Here is a 20,644-nt window from a genome sequence, read left to right on the forward strand (position 1 = left end):
ATTGTCACATCTCCATTTGTATCAATGCAACTCCGAAGAAAGTCAGTTAATTGTTTTCTAAAATATCAACTTGAAAAGTGGAGATTTCAAGCTGTAAAATGCTTTTTTAAAAATTCCATTATAATCATTTTTGACGAAATTGTTCTATCTTAAAATTTGCCTATTTTGAGAAGATAGAACAGGTGATTCTTTAATTTTTTAGACCAGTATATATACATTTTTTAAAATATGAAATTATGATAGTTATTCCTTATCGTAGTTTAGAATTTTTCGAGTAAAATTTGAGCACCGCTCTTAAATCTATATATGCCTTGCAGAATTCAACTAATCAAAATGAAACGGATTAAGATTAAAGTTATATAATTGGATAAATTCATTCTAATCTTTAATTTGTAATTTTCCAATCTCAATTATATATATATATATATATATAGGTATATAAATGCTTCAAATATAATTGATGAACATTTTTCATATAGTATAGGTGCAGAAAGTTAAACTACAAATTTCCAATATGTTGCCAATGATATTGCCACTTTTTTGCGCATGCGCGGCTTTTCAGCAACAATTCAATAATATACACATATTATTACATAAAATACGCTATATTTAAACTTTTGTATAGCAAAAAGTTTTGATGAATGTCGCGGATTAGAAGTTAGATAAACAAAAAATTAAAGTCAATTTATAAATAAATAATTTCAATATGCGAATTATTTAAATAATCAAGAAAAGAATGTTTAATTTAAAAAAGGATGAATTTTCCATAATTCATTTATTGTACTATTTGTACTATTATAATTTTCAGAATAAATGCCCGCTGTCGATGCGCATGTGCAAAGAAATGGCACCGCTACTTGCCGCTACTCGACTGCCAGCAGCACCGTCTCTACACTCTCTACTGACTCCGAACTCCAACGGTCCGATGGTCTGATCTGACGTGTGTAGTCGGCGACGTCGGCGTAGTGTGCTTTCAGAGCTCGTGCTTATGCACACGCTTGATAAAAATGTTTGTTTATAGTTGATAATTGTTCTGACAACGCTAAACATGATGGATTATGAATTTAAGATGAAGACGCAGAAAGACCGCACGAAGGTCGAGGATCTGTTCGAGTTCGAGGGTTGCAAGGTCGGAAGAGGTACTTACGGGCACGTATACAAAGCCCGTAGGAAAGAAGGGTTAGTCTCTCTAACCTGACTTGTGATTACTTTGCGGAACTTCCTTGATTTCATGTGCGTTTGGATTATTTTACGTTTCACGGCCCAATCGTGCGGTTGCCGTAGATTAATACAAGATATCGACTCATTCTCCGAAGCGTCTCTGAATTTACGTTGAGGCCGAATTTCCTTCCGTGTAAAAGCACCTGCTGTTCCTATTCTATCGATCGTCTTTTATTCAAGATTTCTCGAATACAAAAGTGCACTTATTCACCGTCTAGCTCGTCGAGTTTGCATTTTTCCTACAATGCGATTGTTTAATTCCTGATTTGGCTTATCCCATTTGTCTAATACAATGATTTTCAATTTTTTTTGTCAATATAATTGCTATAATTTTCAATCAAAGTGCTACATTAAGATCTAAATGGGTAATGTAAGCACAAGCATAAGTTAACTCGCACTAATTATTTTGACACATCTGTTATTTTTTTTTTTTTTTATAAAAGACTTGATCAATATTGTCTGATTATTGTCTCGTTACATATCTGTGTATATCAATTAATACAATCAGGATATTTATTGATTAAATAAATCAATTATATTATTTTACGAGAAACATCCTATTCTCTGTAAATTTAATGTACAAATGTTGAAAATAGTGTTTCAGATAGCGAACTAAAGTCTCGGCCTGATACAAAAGACTTTGGCCTTAAGCAAATTGAGGGTACAGGACTTTCAATGTCTGCATGTCGAGAAATTGCTGTAAGTTACCCCGTTACTCTTAAATGATGCTGAAACATTTGTCTGCAATGAGCAATGGAGATACTTAATTTATTTTCTTCTATTCCAGTTACTCAGGGAATTAAAGCATGTCAATGTCATTACTCTTATTCGTGTTTTTCTCTCGCATAACGATCGTAAAGTTTGGTTGCTGTTCGACTTTGCTGAGCATGATCTATGGGTATGTTTATAATTCTAATTTGAAAATAAAATATTTTTAAGCACACAATATATTGTTATAATAATATACTTAAATATGCTATTTGCAGCATATAATTAAATTTCATAGAGCAGCAAAAGCCAATAAGAAGCCAGTAATGGTACCAAAAGGCATGGTCAAATCCTTATTATATCAAATTTTAGATGGTATTCATTATTTACATTCCAACTGGGTACTCCATAGAGATTTGGTAATTGTTGACATTATTGTTTTCGTTTTCCTATTTCTATCATGTTTGCAGAGCATGTAAATAAAATGTCACCTTTCTTTATTTCAGAAACCGGCAAATATTTTAGTAATGGGTGAAGGAAATGAGCGGGGACGTGTGAAAATTGCCGACATGGGCTTTGCTAGATTATTCAATGCTCCTCTTAAACCTTTAGCAGATTTAGATCCTGTTGTAGTTACATTTTGGTATAGAGCTCCGGAATTACTTCTAGGTGCCAGACATTACACGAAAGCTATAGGTTTGCGTCTACAGCTATCTTTTACCGCGTAATCTAAAATTTCTTAGCTTGTAAAAAAATTGTACTAAATATTTTCTTTCTACCGCTGCAGATATATGGGCTATCGGCTGCATATTCGCGGAACTTTTAACATCCGAACCTATATTTCATTGTAGACAAGAAGATATTAAAACTAGCAATCCATACCATCATGATCAGCTAGATAGGTGAGAATATAACACAATTTCGTATTTGCTTTGTATAATGTGGCAAATGACACAAGTTTTCCTCTCTTTAATTTTTATTTAGGATATTCAATGTGATGGGATTCCCATTGGAGAAAGATTGGGAGGATATCAAAAAGATGCCAGAGCATCCCACATTACTCAGAGATTTTAAGAGATCCAAGTGAGTTTGTCAGTTCAAAACATCTATCGATGTTTTATTTGAAATCTTTAAAAAATATCGATTTTGTTTTACTTTCAGTTACGCAAATTGTTCACTTACTAAGTATATGGATCGGCATAAGATCAAACCCGATAGCAAGGCATTTAATTTGGTATGACATAGAAAAAAGAAATATACGAGTTTAGTAGCATATCGGGCAAGCATGATTTTTATCATGTTACTGTTTTAGTTACAAAAACTACTGATGATGGATCCAAACAAGCGTATTACGTCAGAGCATTCTATGCAGGATGCCTACTTCCAAGAGGAGCCACTGCCAACACAGGAGTATGAATCTATATATTTTTACATTTTTACATCGCGATAATTTAATATTTTTTCGTAATTTTACTAAATTTGCATTTACCATGAAAATCTTAGCATATTTGCTGGATGCCCTATCCCTTATCCCAAGAGAGAATTTCTCACAGATGATGATACTGAAGAAAAGACTGAAAATAAAGCGAGGCAAAATCAGCAACAAACGGTAATTACTTCCGAAATATATTGAGAGCATTTGTATGATATACTTTATATGGTTTAAGCCGCAACTACTATAATAAGATAACCGCAACTACTTTAATACAGACATAGTTTGTAATATCCAAATAAGTATCTATTTATAATTATGTATCTTCTACATTTTTAAAAAATATGGTTTCGATTGTTCAAACGGCCCCGTATGACCGCCGCAGTGGCAAGGCGAGTGAAGCCCACTTTGCCGCTGTCTAAGCTCCGTCGCTATATGGTAGTTGAGGATTGAACTGATATTTTGAACATCGCCTTGTCGCTCATCCGAGTATTCGTGAAACAGCAACAGCAGACCCAACAGCAGCAAGGTAACGGCGATCACAATCACGGGCAGAATGCGAAACGGGTGAGACTGAACGGGCCGCATGGTGCTCCTGAGTTCCATCAGCACCAGAGCCACGCGATGACCCATCAGCAACCACCGGGGATGGTTTATTCGACGGCCCAGCCAACGCAACCGTCGAACTTCCATCAACGTTTCTAATTTTGTGACTCGTCATTAGATTGAGATCAAATTGGAGAATCAGGTCAAAACTTAAACTGTCACTAATGCATTAATTTAATTCACTAATCCTGTCAACAAAGCGGTCAGTCCGTGTATATTCCGTACAATTATAATACAATTTTATTTATATACATACATGTGGAACATTATTTTATATCCTATGTCCCTACTTTTTTTCGCTTCCATTTCTCTCTATTTTTTACTTTTAACAGTGATATATACACGCTAATACGCGTCCTTTCCTGGAAAGATCTCGATCGTAAGAGCGCTGCCAATGACGATCGCGAAGACGGGAAAGGTAGCACGGCGGAACGAAAGGAAGGGCTCGATCACGCGAGGAGGAGGGAAAGTGATCGGAGTCGGGCGTCAATTAAACGGCGGAGGGGGATTTATCGCGCACGCGCGTCGCGACGCGAATCGCGCGTGCGATTGCAGACGAACGCCGCGTCGTCGTCGCGGGCTCCTGAAACGCAGTTTCCGCGAATCGCTGCTCGGCGAAAAAAGTGCGTGCACGCGTGCCGCTCCGATCGCTCGTGATGTCAGTCAGGCGATGTGCCACCGTCGGCCTGGGAGTCGTCGCGTTGTTCCGATGAGAGAACAAGGCAGGTGAGGGGCCCGTTCGCGTTAACGCTTGTCTTTTTTACATTTGTACGATACATCAGGATCGTTTTTTGTTTAATTCATTAATTATTACAGAGATATCCTATCTTGAGTCATTTTGAAAACCTGAAAAAACCTTGCAGAATATTCCGGAACAGATTTCCAAAATTCAGACATTAAAAATAACTGTTTAATTAATTATTTAAAGTATATATATATATATATATATATATATATATATATATAGTGTTGTTTAGAAATTTATCGCGTGTGAATCTAATTTTTATTATATCATTAATTTATTTACTAATTTTTATTATTATTATATAATATAATTATTATCATAAGTAAGAATATTTAGGATCTGTAAGAATTTTAAATTTTAAGAAACATTTGTCGATTCTTTTCAGAAAAATTCCATAAAGCAACAGTGAAATTCATTTTTTGTATGATTATGATTTAAGAATGCAATAAGAAAAATTGAAGAAAATCAAGGAATGAGATTTATTTATATCAGTATGTTTTCTTTTTTCTTTTATGTTTTACATCTTGGGCGAAACATATTTTCCTAATAATTCTAATAAATTTTTGAGAGAATTTCAAATTAAACTATTTTTAATAGCGAATAATCATATTTTTCGTTGAATACCATACATGGTCTGTAATACCATACATTTACATTCTCGCCGCGCTTCTTCAGTGCTAAATACTTTATCTATTTATCTCTGATGTATATATACAGCCTTCTCGTAATATGGAGTAAATAGGACACGCGACATCGCGGATACATATTTTAAATTCAAAACAACGGGGGAGTACAGAACAAAAAAAGAAACTTGCTGCGCGATTCGGCCACCGCATAGTGACTTCAATGCCTCTTCATCGGCACAGGTGATGTCTTCTCCGTGTTCGTGTTTGAGACTTTCGTCGCGTTTCTCATGACGCGAGGACAGTTCGTTAGAAGAAAGATTGTTCGTTAAATGTTCGTGTCATGGTCGCACAGGTGCGGCTTTACTGAACGATAAGCGACAGTGCCGTTAGTACATACAGTGCTCTTACTGTGTTTGATCCATGAACAGGGCTGCTGTTTTAGGCCATTTCGCTCAATTTCGATTCAATGAAGCTTCGACTTATAGATAGAAAACGCCGTAAAATAGATATATTTCTTTATATAAAGATCGTTTCTTTATATAAAACGTACAGCACATACGATATATATATATATATATATATATATATATATATATACAGCAGATATTTAACTAACAATAAGTGCAAGAGATCTCGCAATAAAATAACTTTTATATCACGTTGCGCTCAGTGTTACGCCATAAACCTCATTAACGTTCCGTTTAAATTGTTCTGTTTGACGTCAAAATAATAGGTATTTATAGTTTATTTTAATTATAGCGTAGAAGTAAGTATATACGTCTTTCATGCGTTTCTGATACGCGCAATTATATAAGTGGAGTTTTAATGATACTGATATCCGGTTCTGTCACATTGAATCAGATTAGAATCATATTTGTGCAAATTATAATTTGTCGTTGTCCATTATGAACCGTTACATTAAAATATTATCAATATACACATGAAGAGATGAGTATTATTTTACTTTTATGAATTATTATGGAATAACGCATATCATACAATTCCAAGAGCCTTGATGAAACCGGCCCTGTTACTCAGTAAACAAATGTGGCATTTAGAAACGGCGTGCGCGCGCTGCGCGATAATCATACTCTCGATTGCGAGGCGTGGAGAAAATGTGTCGATTGAAAATATCGTGGTTTGATCCCATCCAATTTTTTATTTCGCTTTCAGAGAGATAGATAAATAGATAGAGATAGAGATAGAGAGAGAGAGAGAGAGAGAGAGAGAGTGTGTGTGTGTGTGTGTGTGTGTGTGTGTGTGTGTTCATTGGATAGAAAAATATGAATCGTGCAAGCGGAATGTAAGCGCGACGGAAAAACGCCGGCAGCTTAATGTTACGCCCTATAAACACATCAGTGATTTCAAAGAAATGAACCTAGAGTAGTAATTGCCTGTCCCCTTCCATGTGTTACAGCTCTATTTATAATAGAAACAGAGAAAAAAAATCGAGCGTGCTTAAGCTTTGTTAAGATTAAATAAATACGACAAGCTTTATATTTATAACATATGATATTCTAAGTATTTTTTTTATATTACAAGAAACAGCATAAAAGATTAGCGCAACTAATTTTGTATCAAATTTTTTATATACGGGCTATTCCACGTGAAGCGGATCAGTCATCTCTCAGAAATTTTTTAAATTTTGCACAAAGGTAGTACTTTGGAGGTAGAATTTTGGGCCAAAGGATTTTTTTCTTATTGCAAAATTAATCGAGATATAAACAATTAAAAATTAGACTACTTTATTTTTCAAAAATTCATAGCTCTATTACTAATAATGCTAGCTAACTGCTTGTCTTTTTAAAATACGCGAAAAATGTTCTAGTTTACGGGAAAAAAATGAAGATTCCAAAAATGTTTTGTTTTGCATTGTTTATTTAACAATAAACATTTCAACAATTTTTTTAACAATCGAGGAGAGAGTCGAAAAATCTGAAAAAATATTTTTTATATACTTTCAGTTTTCCTACATCTTAGAAAGAAAACTCAAGAACGTGTTTTGCCTCGTTTTCGAGAAAAAAATTTTTTTAGTTCTTGATGTGATGAAATTCTGTCGATTCTCAGCGTGCGACTTTTACAAAACAGCCAAATTTACAAAATATCCCTACCATACTGCTAGTAATAAATAAAACTTACTTAGTCTTATAAGACTTACTAAATAAAATCGACTTTACAATATTTAATTCTTCAAACAATTTTATCATTTATTCCGACGATTTCTCACTTGCGTTTTTTTTATTACAGTCTGCTGTACAGTAAGTACCTGATCTTTTGTTATAATTATTATCAAGTATTTTGTTGTATTATAATATAATTATAATACAACAAAATATAATTACATAATATAATTATAATGCAACAAAATACTTGATAATAATTATAATGCAAGATTAGGTATTTACTGTACAGCAGACTGTAATAAAATAAAATGCAAGCGAGAGGTCGAAATCGTCGGAATAAATGATAAAATTGTTTAGAGAGTTAAATATTGTAAAGTCGATTTTATAAAGTATTGACTTTCCAGTCAATACAAAACATCGGCTGCGAACAACATACTAGCAGTATGGTAGGGATATTTTGTAAGTTTGGCTGTTTTGTAAGAGTCGCACGCTGAGAGTCGACAGATTTTCCCCACATCAAGAACTAAAAAAATTTTTTTTTCGAAAACGAGGCAAAACACGTTCTTGAGTTTTCTTTCTAAGATGTAGGAAAACTGAAAGTACATAAAAAATATTTTTTCAGATTTTTCGACTCTCTCCCCGATTGTTAAAAAAATTGTTGAAAAGTTTATTGTTAAATAAACAATGCAAAACAAAACATTTTTGGAATATTCATTTTTTCCCCGTAAACTAGAACATTTTTTGCGTATTAAAAAAAAAAAGCAGTTAGCTAGCATTATTAATAACAGAGCTATAAATTTTTGAAAAATAAAGTAGTCTAATTTTTAATTATTTATATCTCAATTAATTTTGCAATAAGAAAAAAATCCTTTGGCACAAAATTCTATCTCCCAAAATACTACCTTTGTGCAAAATTTCTGAGAGATGACTGATCCGCTTCACGTGGAATAGCCCATACTAAAATACAACTGGATCCTTTATAAATCAATTTTTATAGCTATCAATAACTCGGAATCACATGATTGAACAAAACATGAAGAACGAAAAAATGCAGAATATTTTTGCAATAAAATTCTTCGATGTACCTAAACGATGAAAACGAAATTGATTCAGACTCCGAAATTTGAATTTGCACTTTACTGACTTTTTCAATTAATATTTCCCCGTAAAGTATGAAATCTGAATCGAAATTTTTATTAAGTTACGAAAACGAAAGTTTTATTTCCTATCGAGATATTCTCCCTGCAGTATATTTTAATCGACAATTTTTTGAAAGTACAGTCAAGCTCTGTTAAGTTAAACTCGTAATTGTATTTATTAAAATGTGCGTTATTACGGAAAGAAACTGTGAAAAAGACTAATAATTAAAGAGCTTTTCTACCTGTCGTTGTTGCGAGTCGATCGTTTGCATATCAGTGTTTGTCAATTACTTGCCCAACGTTTAATGGCGTACAATTATGGAGTTGCGGAGGATTTTTTTCCTCTCTCCCTCTGTGCGATCATTGCGATCACTTACTCAGCATTGTAATTCGCGTATCGACGCGCACGATCGCGATCAGTATCTCAATCAAACGTGCCGATCCAATCGATCGAACGGGTGCAAACGTAATGATAAACATCGAAATGTGAAGAGTGATAACAGATAATAAACAGCTTTATATATACGAGTTTAATCCGCTTGACGATTCGGTTTTTTTTTGCCGAATGAATACCACAAATATGGGTAAAAGTAAAGGAGGATCTTGTGATATCATATCACTATCCCCAATCGGTAAAAGCCATGATCACGTTGCGACAAGGTAATCATGATCAAGCCGCGTTGCAGAACGCGGTGCAGAACCATTGGATTCATATTATATTGCCTTCAGTTTTCTTTAATAATTCATAATTAGGTCTTACAAATTTAGATTAAAACACAAAATCGAGATGTATAAAGAAATTAATGAGAAAACTAGGTAAAAGCTTTCTTTTTATTAATTATAACTGCTCTATAATAATAGCTCCTTCTCCTAATTATTTTTGAGAATTGCTATTGTTAGAGACATATTCACAAGTAGTTTGAATTAATTATCCTCGGTTTTCGGTTATAATAATTCGTAATTATTACAAACTTAAATTAAAACACAAAAGTCAAGATGCATAAAGTTGGAAAGAAATTGATGAGAAAATTAGGTAAAAACTCTTTCTTTTTATTAACTGCTCCAGTAGCTCCTTCTTTCAATTATCTTTGAGAATTACTACTGTATTAGAAACATATTAACAAACACGTTGAATCAAATGTTTGTCGCAATTCTATTAATCCTATCATTTTTAAAGATCGAAAAATATCCTGACGTCGTGTTTATATTCCAAGTGATCTTTATTACGACGGGGCTCGCTCAACATGCAACTCGCGGCTACGCGTTCGAAGGACGTAAACGGCGTAAACAGGGTACATATAGGACGCGCGAAATCGATCGTCGAATGCAAATCTCGGCGGCCGCGGCGCGGCGACCGGTTTCTCCGCGCCGCCACGTGCGCGATGAAAAATATCAATGCAGTCTAATATGTCCGGATCGCGCACATTTCATTTCGCTCCGGGCAAGGACGATCGCGTTATGTCATCGCCGGCTTTCACGTCGGCTTTCAAGAAACGTGATGGCACTTTCAACAAACGAGATATCTATATTCGCCGCTCGACAACGCACACCTCGCCTTAATCCCGCGAAATAACAACGATTTTCAAATTGCGTTTGCACGATCGCGAGATCCTTGGATTAAGGTAATTCTTTAGTAAAGTACCGAAAATTTTGGGTGCCTTACTACCCAAAATCATAAATATTGGCATAATTTGGATGAAATATTAAAACTACGTGTATATTTAATGAAATAATATGAAACAATAAACGATATTTAGTATGCAAAAGTGATTAATAAAATCACTAAAAAGAAATTAAACTGACAGGCTGTGTGAAAACATTATGTAATATTTTTCCATATCTTTCCAGAATGGTCGATGACCTATTACATTTTTGTAACCATTGAAATTGTAATTTTTTACACTATTATTTTAATCTCGTTTGTCAGAAAATTCTATCGTCTCGTTTGTGTGCAGTTAGTCAAAGAAGCGTCCCAATATCTATTACTACGTGAAAAACTACATTTTCAAGATTTTTTTCTCTTATTTTATCAATGACCTAAAATTTTGCACACATCATGTTCGGTACTTCAACTTCATTATATAAAAAAATTAGACATTTCTGTCGTAACTCGATTTACTATAAAGAACCATCTTAATTAATTCTCAAGACCTCCTTCCTTTTGTCAAGCCTGAACACGTGAGATGATCTGTCGCACACTGCATCAGTCATTCCCTGTTTACTGCAACTGATCTACCTCAATATGATCCGCAGCCACGCAAATCATATCCTGCAAAATTCGCGAACAAAAATAGACTCGGTGCGGAAGGTGCGGAACAGAGTGCTTTAATCAAATCTCATTCAATTTATCTCGATATTACAAGATATATCAATTTCCGTATTATAATCACATTATTTCTTACAATTTATACACTTGTCGCAATAGTCGTATGCATAGCAAAATACACAAAATATATATAATACAAAAAAAGGAGTTTTTTTTGCATAATACGATAGTATCTATAACAGCGTGAGATATTGAAGAAGAAGTGAGAAAATCTCATCCGTCATTTCGCGATCGCCTTTATAATACGTACGTTGTTGTGGAAACTAGCACAAACTTAAACCTTCGGCTCTCCCAAACTCATCGCGAGGTTAAGGTCATCCCGTAAGAGGCTTCGAGTGGCCCAGGTTAGGATCTAAAAGGCCTTCCACCGGCTTCGGTTAGCGCCCTATATGGAGACGTCGATGCCCTACCTTCGCCCGAGTCTTTTTTGATCGTCGCGTAACCAACGGACGCTGCGCGCGCGTACCTTATCGCGCGCGCTTTTACGGACCGTCCGAGTTGGAAAATAAAAATCTTTCTCTGCGAGCTCGAAAGCATTTAATTAGATTCGTAAATCCCCGAAAACGCGATCGCGGCAACAGGGGCAACGAGAGACGAAAAGGGGGATCGACAGGACAGAACAGAAAATCGACCTGTTCGGCCATGACTGCGCCCGTACATGGCCATCCATTACCCACTTCGCGCGTGCCTTTTTCCGCTAATGGATATAACAACGAAAATATCGGCCAGTCTCTGCGTATATGAGATGGTCAACCAGGCGATTCGATGTACAATTGCGCGTTTCTTACGCTTATTGAGATGTCTATCAACTATATCGAGTCGATAATATGTAGTTTTATGTAGCAAGCTTATGAGAGCAGAAGTTGATTGAATTATAAATTATAAGATGCCCGTCTCACGGGGGAGATGTAGAGAAGTCCAGATTCAAACTCTGGCTAGGGAGATATTTTTCGCAATAAATTCTTTACAGAGTAAAGTGCTTATTTGGGATTTTAACTCGGCCCATTATGGTCGCCTAAGCGCAAAAAGTTAAACGATAGATCAGATTGAGACTAATAGATAAAGATACGTTTCCTTTTTTTATGTTATACACGTACCGATCTAAGGTCACTTATTGCGTTGTTTACAAATTATGTTGTAGTTATCGAGAACTAAGGTAACAATCGAATCAATATCAATTTCATTGAAACGTATCTTCCTCCAGCCTTTGCCAACTGAATATTGGCAGCAGTCAGAAGTAAAAATGTATTTGTTTCGATCAATTTATTATATCATTTCTTCTCACGCAATCTTTACAGAAATCCAATTTGATACTGAAAATTATTTATTATGAGTATTAAAAACACTGTAATTAATTACTACCTTCCAGTATTAAATTTCTGTAAGAGAAGTACTAAATAACTCATAAATCGATCGCTTGACTCGTATATTCCTTTTTAGTGCACAATCTTAATTGAACCGCATATATAATGTTTCTTCTTTTTCGAAGAATCGCTTTTTGAGAATACACGTTATGTGTGAGACTATCAATTCGTGGCTCTAAGACTTTCGGTAGAATTCTCCTTGGTTCTTCCACCAATTCTACCGACGGATCGAAACGGCCGGTATATTTAATTAAGGGAGAGCGTCAAGGAACATACAGAGCTGAAACATTTTTTCCTTTTTTTTTCTTTGGTTTAAGCCTGTTTTCTTCAAGACTCAGGCTCATTCTTTATCCAATCTACGATACAGCGATGCCGCTAACTCACCATCGGATTATGATTCTTTCTAGAGAACGTGCACCGCCCACTTGCCGCAATTCTTCTTCAGCAATCGAATTCTTAATGATTTACATTCTACGCATACTCTGCGTGTGTGTATGTGTGTGTGTGTGTGTGTTTTCATAAAACTTTTTAGGTTATTAAGATATTCTGAATATATCCACGTGAAAGAAATATACATATACATATATAATGTATAAAAAATGTAAATTGCGATTACCATTTCGGATTCTCCAACTGAGATGGCATCTACAGTATTTCGAGTACGAGAAAGATAAAACAAAATGGAAAGATTAGATATCAGAGATAATTCAAAGAATTAAATAAGATTTGATGCTGAAACGTGAAACATAAGATATGAATAGTCGAGAACGTAAATACCTACTATCTACGAACTCTATTCAATTGAGGAACTCACCAGAATATTAATCATCTTTTATGTGATTCGGCAATATTTTAGCTATTTCTGATCTACTCGGCATTTGCTGGATTGTATACTGTTAAATTCATAATGTCCGCAATTATTTTTCAGTAAAACATATACTTCCGTTATTCTTCTAGCAACTGAAGATTGGCAGATGTCGAGAGTAAAAATGTTTTCGTTTTAATCCATTTTATCATTTTTTCTCACGCAATAACCCAGTTTAATAATAAATCCAATTTAATACTGGAAATTATTTATTTTGAGTATTAAATTTAAGACATTTTTAATCATTTCTATAGGTCGCCATTGCTCCTATTTAATATACATATATCGTTTAATTTAACTAAAATAATGGATAGTAAAATAATGGAAGTTAAACAATTTAACTTGAAAAATGTATTAAATTCGGCTCAAATTTAGTTTATATTCATTAAGTGCATATCATATGCTAATATGAACATTTGCTTTGAAGTTAAGGCCCGGAGCACATGAAATGCATATAATGCGGTATAAGCATAGCGTAAGGAGGCTAGACCAATGACAAACCAGCATAAAGTCGCCATATTGATTTACATAAGATTCTCATTGGTCTAGCCGCCTTATGTTGTGGTTATGCTTTGTTATGCATTTCATGTGCTTCCGGTCTAAGTAATTCAACCGAAATGGGTTTATTAGATTGTTTTTTTTTTGTATTATCGTCATATATTTCGTATTAAAATAATACATTTACATTTTTATTTATTTAATACACACGGAAATTAAATAACAAAATGTTATAACTTAAGAATTGGTTTAAATTTGTTCCTTTAATATATAACGCGCGCAAAAGAGCGTCGTCGGATGACTTTCTCCTCTCTTTTACAAAACCTGTTCAAGTAGTATACAAATTTTCCCAACGATTTCCCAGGCAGTTCGCTCCTATCTCGGAGCGCGCGTCAACAAATTTCCGCGCTCTTCTTTGTTTCTTGATGCAGCTGCGAAATCGTTCGCGATTTCGATTTTTTTCGTTGATTGCTTTCCTCCAGGATCGCAGAATAAATCGTGTCGATGGTGCTTCTCTCGGCGTGACGAAGCCGAGGAACGACATTGGCGACAGCCGAAACCTCTTTTGTCGCGAGTGAAAGACGTGGGAGAGGAGGAGTGCGATAGTGTGTGAGACGGACTTACTCAGAGAGACGGAGCGATCGAGAATTATATGAGACAGAGAGAGAGAGAGAGAGAGAGAGAGAGAGAGAGAGAGAGAGGAGAGGCGAGGTCAACAAGGTACCCGATATGGTATCCTACGACCGCCGCGAGTACCATTTTACTTACACTCGCTCAGCGTTCACGCACATGCAAGTGTGTGCCTGATCGCGCCTTCCTACGCTGCCTACAATTAGCAGCTATCGTCAAGTCGCTAACCTGCCGAATGCAATTTCGTATATCCGCCCCGAAGTGGCCTCGTGTGCAACGGGACCACTTCTCTTCCCCTTCTCTTTTTTCTTCGTCAGAAAAAGAGAAGCGTCCTTGCGCAGGAAGCGCGCGTTTTCCGAGAAAAGTCAAACATTCGTTTTGAACGCAACGTCCATAATTGGCGCGATACACGCGATAACGCTTAATACAACGCTCATACATCGTTAACTGTAACCTTTTAGCTACGTCCATAAGAATCCTTAGTGTTAGTTTTATAAATTTAAAAGGCATGCTAAACTAGCATGTCTCAAGATTGCTCATTTAATTCTCATTTACACGGCGAATTACATTGTCCTGCAAGGGGGCGAGATACGAATTTTTATTCCTTGCGGGATTCTACTCGCTCGCACGCGCGAATAGTTTGATTAGCGAAGCCGCGCGCAAATTTCTCCCCGAATTCGTCGGACGATATTTGTCTGGCTCGGGGAAAAAAGAAAGAAGAAGAAGACCGTTCGGCGCACATCTGGTTTTTGTGCACCTTGTCCGCGACCTTCCTAAGCTAGGATATAGCGGCCATAAACGGGTGCGCTCGAGCGAGCGAGCGAGTGTGCTCCGAATCCGAGGTCGCGTCCGCCGTCGCGTACGTCGGTCATCGAGGAACGATATGCCATCGCCACGCAGGAAGTTTGGCCGCGCGCGCGTGTACCTGACACGCGACGTGCTTAGCTTACGCGGCGAGCGCACGGCAGTGCGCTTCGTGTGAATCATCGCGTGGGCCTTTACCTGACTGCGTTTATATTCGGAATTGCATGGCAGGCCTGGTTGCCTTCGTGGCCGCGGGACCAGCTTAGGTATCGCACGCGTCTCGTCTTGTCTCTGGTAGGTACGTCTCTGATCCGATCTCGTCTCGTCTCGTTTCGTCTCTATACGTCCGTATACGTGGACCCTTAATATTCGACCGATCTATTTTTAAGCGTGACTAGCACGAGATACGTGCACGCGCGCACGCACGATGACGCAATCCTATGGTCTTTCCCCTTGTATTTCCTTCCATGCCGCGACTATTCCTTCCTCTTGCGCGACCGGTGATGGGACCGAGTGGAATTCGACCGATCAATGGCGCGCGGCTAAATGGTTCGTCGACGAATTAATCCTGGAGAGAAATTGATCATGAATTGATCAAAGAGTCAAAAGAGAGCATTTCGTGTCTTTTCATGTGTTTTCAGATGTTACGTCGATCGGAGTTTATGTATATTTATTTTAACCCTTTACTGTACATATGTATAGTATCCTATACATATATGAGATACCTATCCTTTGCTTGTTTTTATGCATTTCATAATTGATTTGTAGTAACATTTTTGGTACTTTTATTTCCTGAGACTTAAATGTACTTATACATAAATATATATAATTATTTCGTAAAAAATTGTAAACAAAATATCAGCTGCAAAATTAATATCTTTTTACAAAAAATTTATAATGGGAAAAAGTAATAAACAGGCTGAATCTCATATAAATATTTTTGAAGTTATTGCAGATTTCAAATTTACTAAAATCGTACTGTGTACTAAAATAACAAGGAAATCTTGCAAAGTAAAATTCTAATTTTAATGAAACTTTATATGCGTATAGTAAATAAATAAATTTTAGAAATGCTTCTCATCTTATATGCAGAGAGATTTAATAAAATAAAAAATTAAAAAAAAATTAATAAATTAAAGAACTAAAAAAGTATTTAAAAATTTGAAAAATCTTTTAAATAAAACAGTCATGAAACTAGAAACTCGCAATGTTCTCGTCGTTGGTTCTAGGTTAGACTAACAATAAGACTTTTTTATTAAAAAAGTTTTCTCAATGTTAGATTCCCCAGTTTGAAATTTTTAATTTCGATTGCAGATTTGAAATCAAAAGCTTAAAAGAACCCTTATGTACAAAATTTCAGTAATATAAGTTATAATTACTGTTTTTTTAAATTTAGTTATTATATTATTGGATTTGCTATTTTTAAATTTTGAAATTTTGACTTGAAATTTGTAATCAACGATCCTAAAAACTTTCATATATGATTAATAAGTAAAACTAAGGATTAGCAAAATATGTTAAAAAAAATTTGTGCAACAAAGGATTAATTCTGTCGGATCGCCATAGCCATCACTACTACTACTGTTCGATTACTCTCGCCCCGTCGCTCCCTCCGTAGTTCCTTCTCCATTTTCTTACACGCTCTGCTCCGTTCTCGTCTCGCTCCTTCGAGTTCCGCGCACCATCGTCGTAACTAGCATTAGAGCAACTTTCTCACTCCTTTCCGTTAACCGTTCGCATCCAGTGCGCAACGATTTTACGTCTGCGTATCGGCAAATGCTTTCGAACGCGAAAGTTCTAACAGTGCCTGTTGCACAGGTGGACGACGCAGCGCGGGAACTTTTCGTTTGCATGTGCCGTGTTTCCGTCTATGTTTAAGGAATATCGTTGCACTCGCGCCAACAATTGCATGCGCATTAAATGTCGCGAGCAATCGTGAATGCCAATATCCGCGATGGCGCGAATTCCTGACAAAATGTTGATGTTACACGCTGGATGCTTCGTATTCTCTCTGCCCGTTAATTCTTTCTAATACGCGGCACGCCTCTTCGCTTATGGACGACGTATATCCGTAAGAATATCGTAGAATGTATAACGACATACGATAAGCTTAATATGTCTTTTTAGTATGGGGCATACGCATATACTTAGGCTTCAACCTAGACCTCGCTCCGACAGCTACGATCCACTTCACTTGTTATTGCGAATTTGACGTTTCACGAGGAGAGCGATACGCCGATCCCAAGAATCATTAATCTTCGCGGCATAAATGAAGCGCTTTTCACGGTTTAATACAAAGCGATCACAGTCTTCAGACTGCCTAGAAAATTCGCTTTTTGCTCGATGGAGTCATAGTCCGAGAGGCAAAAACACGTCGCTTGTCTCTCGAGTCGACCGGTGGTCTTCTAAAGCCGTAACGGATGGCTAGCGTTTTATCTCGAGGCCTACATTTATATTTTTGAATTGGTCCCAGTTGAGTTTTCGGCTCAAGTGGGTATAGCGAAATCGGCGTTAGTCGGCTCGTCGACTAAACGTTTCTTCATTGCTTCGTTAAAGATGGTGATAAACTGTGTGATGAATATAAAAAGATGAGGAGAAGCGGAATAAAAGTTGGCTAAAGAATTATCATTTAATGACCGTATACCAGAGAGAATTCTCCAATGTGAGATCTTTTTTTTAACCTTTTATAACGCCATGTAACTTTGAAGTCACATATTTATAAACTTGTATTTTAATTGTCTTATTTCATTTCTTTTTAGCGTAATTAGCATAAAATGAGTACAGTGTTTTACTGTTGTACCATGTACAATACTTTTATAATCCTGCAGCAGTCTGCTCAAAATAATTTTTTTTTACCAAAGGAAATATTATTAGCCAATTTTTTCTGACATGAGAAGATGTTGTAAAGTATCAGAGTATAAAAGGTATTTAAAGTAAAGTTTAAAATGCAATACATCTCTGTTTAATTTCAAATGTTTTACGGATTCTGATATTAATTGTAAATAAAACTATGTTTACACATGTAAATGCAAGTACAGTAAAGTGTTGTAAATGTCCTCTCTCACTCATGGCGATTTGAAAGTTATCACTTATAATTAAATATTTAAAAGTGAAAATAAATTGTCAGTTTACATTAAGGTCGATATTTATATAATATTATATAAGGTCGATTTGTTAATTATTATTTGTTTGTGCATTATTATTATTATTATTAATTATATAATATTATTTTCTTTTAAATATATACGAAAAGAAATTGGGTTAGTTTAAAGGTTAATTTAAGAGATTTAGATTTTTATACACAATTCAATATATATAAATAAATATATAAATATATAAATAAAAATTCTACACTCAGGTTCTACTCTTGCAACACCATAAAGCTGAATTATAAATTCTAGAAGCAATTATCGTTTAACACGCTTGGATAGCATTTATATGAAACATCATTGGGTATTAATTATGGCAAGAAAAGGTTAATTCTCATTGCGAAACTTTAACTGGCATTACGGTTTAGCGCGTTGTCCATTTCCAGCACGGTAGCGTCTCGTTTTGACGGTGTATTAAGAAGAATTATGCGCATTAACGCGCCGTTTCCTTTTACAGGCGCTCGACACACCGGTAATTAGCGTTTATTGTGAATGAGCTATCAAATGTTCTATAAATCAGATAGGCGTGCGCCGTTAGACGTTCAAATGGTCAATATTTTGTCTTGATTTTAGTATAATTGCGCACTGATTATGTTTTAAGTGATCTTTGGAAGTCCATTTAGTAGAAAGTTATTTTTCGAAATTTTTTTTGTTGAAAAACCTTGCAATAAATTTTCATAGACTTTTGTTGGTTTATTATATAAATCTGGAACTATCTTCAACCTATAGATAAAAATTTTATCTAGGTGAATACATTAATTTCAAAGTTATTAGAGCGTTCAAACGAGACACTATAAAAAAAAAGTGATATGCATAAAATCTCGATTCTGAATAATCTGAAATAGAAATTTCAAGAAACATTTATGAATAATTAAAGGAGGATATAAATTTTAGATTTCTTGAAATTCCAAAAATTATTTTAAATTTCTTTTTGCTCTGTTAAAGCGATTGATTATAGATTTTACCGATTAAACGCAATTGTTTTCAGCTTCATCAATCTTTTTATTGATTTTACAGAGTTATAAATCCTTTTCCAGAATTAAAGTATATATAATTAATATATATAATTAATAACACGGAACGATGGCAACAATTTCATACGAAAAAAATTGGAAAATTATCAGTTTTTGCAATCAACTCGTGACAACATGTGCTGCATGTAAAAGTTTAGATTTTGTACGTATGAAATAAGCTTGGCTCGTTCGAGATTACATGAAAGAATAGTACTGTGCTTTTACTAATAGCCTAGATACTTTAGTGTAAATTTAGTATAAAAGAAAGATGAATCTGAAGATATCATTGTATGTATGCGTACAATATTGATAGTAATAAACATCAACACATTAGACGTAACATCTACACACTATTACATCAATATCGCACGTATACATATGCACAAATCGTCATAAAACAATGGCGCCATGGAGTTCAGTATAGGATCTCCTTGAAGGTCTATTCTTAAGTAAAAAAAAACGTTTAATTCTAAAATAATATAATTTTATTATTTTTGACTTTTTCTTCTTTTCCAAGGTCGTTTTTCAATTAGTCATAAATGATAGTTTCTTAGAATTTCTGTTTCCGATCATTGATCAATCAAAGCCAAAATAGTAATCGTAAAGCCAAAATAGTAATAAATGTATATCGTGCACCGTATGTTTTCTTTTATATATTACCTCGTTTGAACGTTAATGTTAATATTGGGCCGGCAGCGGAATGAGACAGGCTATTGGTACAAGAACGCTATTTATTCAGATTGTAGATACAATAAAAGAAATCTCTTGTAGAGTGTAATATTCCGTCTGGACCGTATAGACAATCTAATGTGCGAATATCTTATCAACTTGAAAAAGAAAACCGGTCCACAGAAAACGTGCGTATCTAACGAACGAACAAAGAATTATTATTGAGACAAAGAAAGACGTAACAAACTCTCGATTATACAGATATAGATCGATTATCGATAGATCGGCAGGAGCGGGAAATTGAATTCCCAACAGTTAATAATTTTGAAACTAATAAACATACCTATATCAAATTTTGTACCGAAGTTCAATATGTACAATAAATCAACAATAATCTATGAAAATTCGTTGCATAGATTAAAAAAAATTTTCCAAAAATAAATTTTATTAGACTTTCAAAGATAAAAGATAAATCCTTTAAAATTATTTTTGTAACATATATTAACAATTTTCTTTTCGCAGATCGATTTTTTCAGACCTTTTGTAATGCAAAACATTACTTATTTGTGTTACTTACAATACTTTGCAAAATTTATTCATCTCATGTCTCGCTTTATTTACTTACTTATCTGCAAATTCTTATTTTCGTTTAATAATTTTTATTTTTTCAAATTTTGTAGTTATTTTTTGTAATTATTTCGATAAAGTGTATTACATTTACATATA

The 20,644-nt window shown here is 34.9% G+C and overlaps 2 protein-coding genes across 8 annotated transcripts in view; both read left to right on the plus strand.

The window, feature by feature from the left end:
- Positions 1-922: 922 nt before the first annotated feature.
- On the plus strand, positions 923-4,222 carry LOC105448501 (cyclin-dependent kinase 8). Of its 3 annotated transcripts, none has more exons than XM_011687132.1 (11): positions 923-1,179; positions 1,818-1,920; positions 2,009-2,119; positions 2,208-2,348; positions 2,436-2,625; positions 2,717-2,831; positions 2,914-3,012; positions 3,091-3,163; positions 3,242-3,339; positions 3,433-3,538; positions 3,866-4,222. In XM_011687132.1, exons 1-11 carry the CDS (start codon positions 1,049-1,051, stop codon positions 4,064-4,066), a joined length of 1,368 nt encoding a protein of 455 aa, XP_011685434.1. In that variant the 5' UTR covers positions 923-1,048; the 3' UTR covers positions 4,067-4,222. The 3 variants fall into 3 exon arrangements, with proteins under 3 accessions (XP_011685434.1, XP_011685435.1, XP_011685436.1); XM_011687133.1 differs by lacking the exon at positions 3,866-4,222 and adding an exon at positions 3,747-3,855; XM_011687134.1 differs by lacking the exon at positions 923-1,179 and adding an exon at positions 1,213-1,233.
- Positions 4,223-4,524: 302 nt separating this feature from the next.
- The window catches only part of LOC105448505, a 51,590-nt gene continuing 35,470 nt past the window's right edge, over positions 4,525-20,644 (plus strand). For 2 of the 5 annotated variants that reach the window (XM_011687140.1, XM_011687144.1), the window contains exon 1: positions 4,525-4,693. The gene's annotated coding sequence lies outside the window, so the exon portion shown is untranslated. Of the gene's footprint in view, positions 4,694-15,253; positions 15,386-20,644 lie in introns of those variants that run through there. The other 3 variants (XM_011687141.1, XM_011687143.1, XM_011687142.1) reach the window with 3 other exon arrangements.

The sequence above is a fragment of the Wasmannia auropunctata genome, unplaced genomic scaffold (assembly GCF_000956235.1).
Source record: "Wasmannia auropunctata unplaced genomic scaffold, wasmannia.A_1.0 LD336085.1, whole genome shotgun sequence".
NCBI classification, from domain to species: Eukaryota; Metazoa; Arthropoda; class Insecta; order Hymenoptera; family Formicidae; genus Wasmannia; species Wasmannia auropunctata.

What these genes read in the sequence shown, in the direction of transcription:
- LOC105448501 (XM_011687132.1), top strand. Translation starts at nt 1,049, where the DNA reads ATGATGGATTATGAATTTAAGATGAAGACGCAGAAAGACCGCACGAAG. An exon ending in CATCATGATCAGCTAGATAG is followed by an intron (nt 2,832 to 2,913) that starts GTGAGAATATAA and finishes ATTTTTATTTAG; the next exon opens with GATATTCAATGTGATGGGAT. An exon ending in ATAGCAAGGCATTTAATTTG is followed by an intron (nt 3,164 to 3,241) that starts GTATGACATAGA and finishes TTACTGTTTTAG; the next exon opens with TTACAAAAACTACTGATGAT.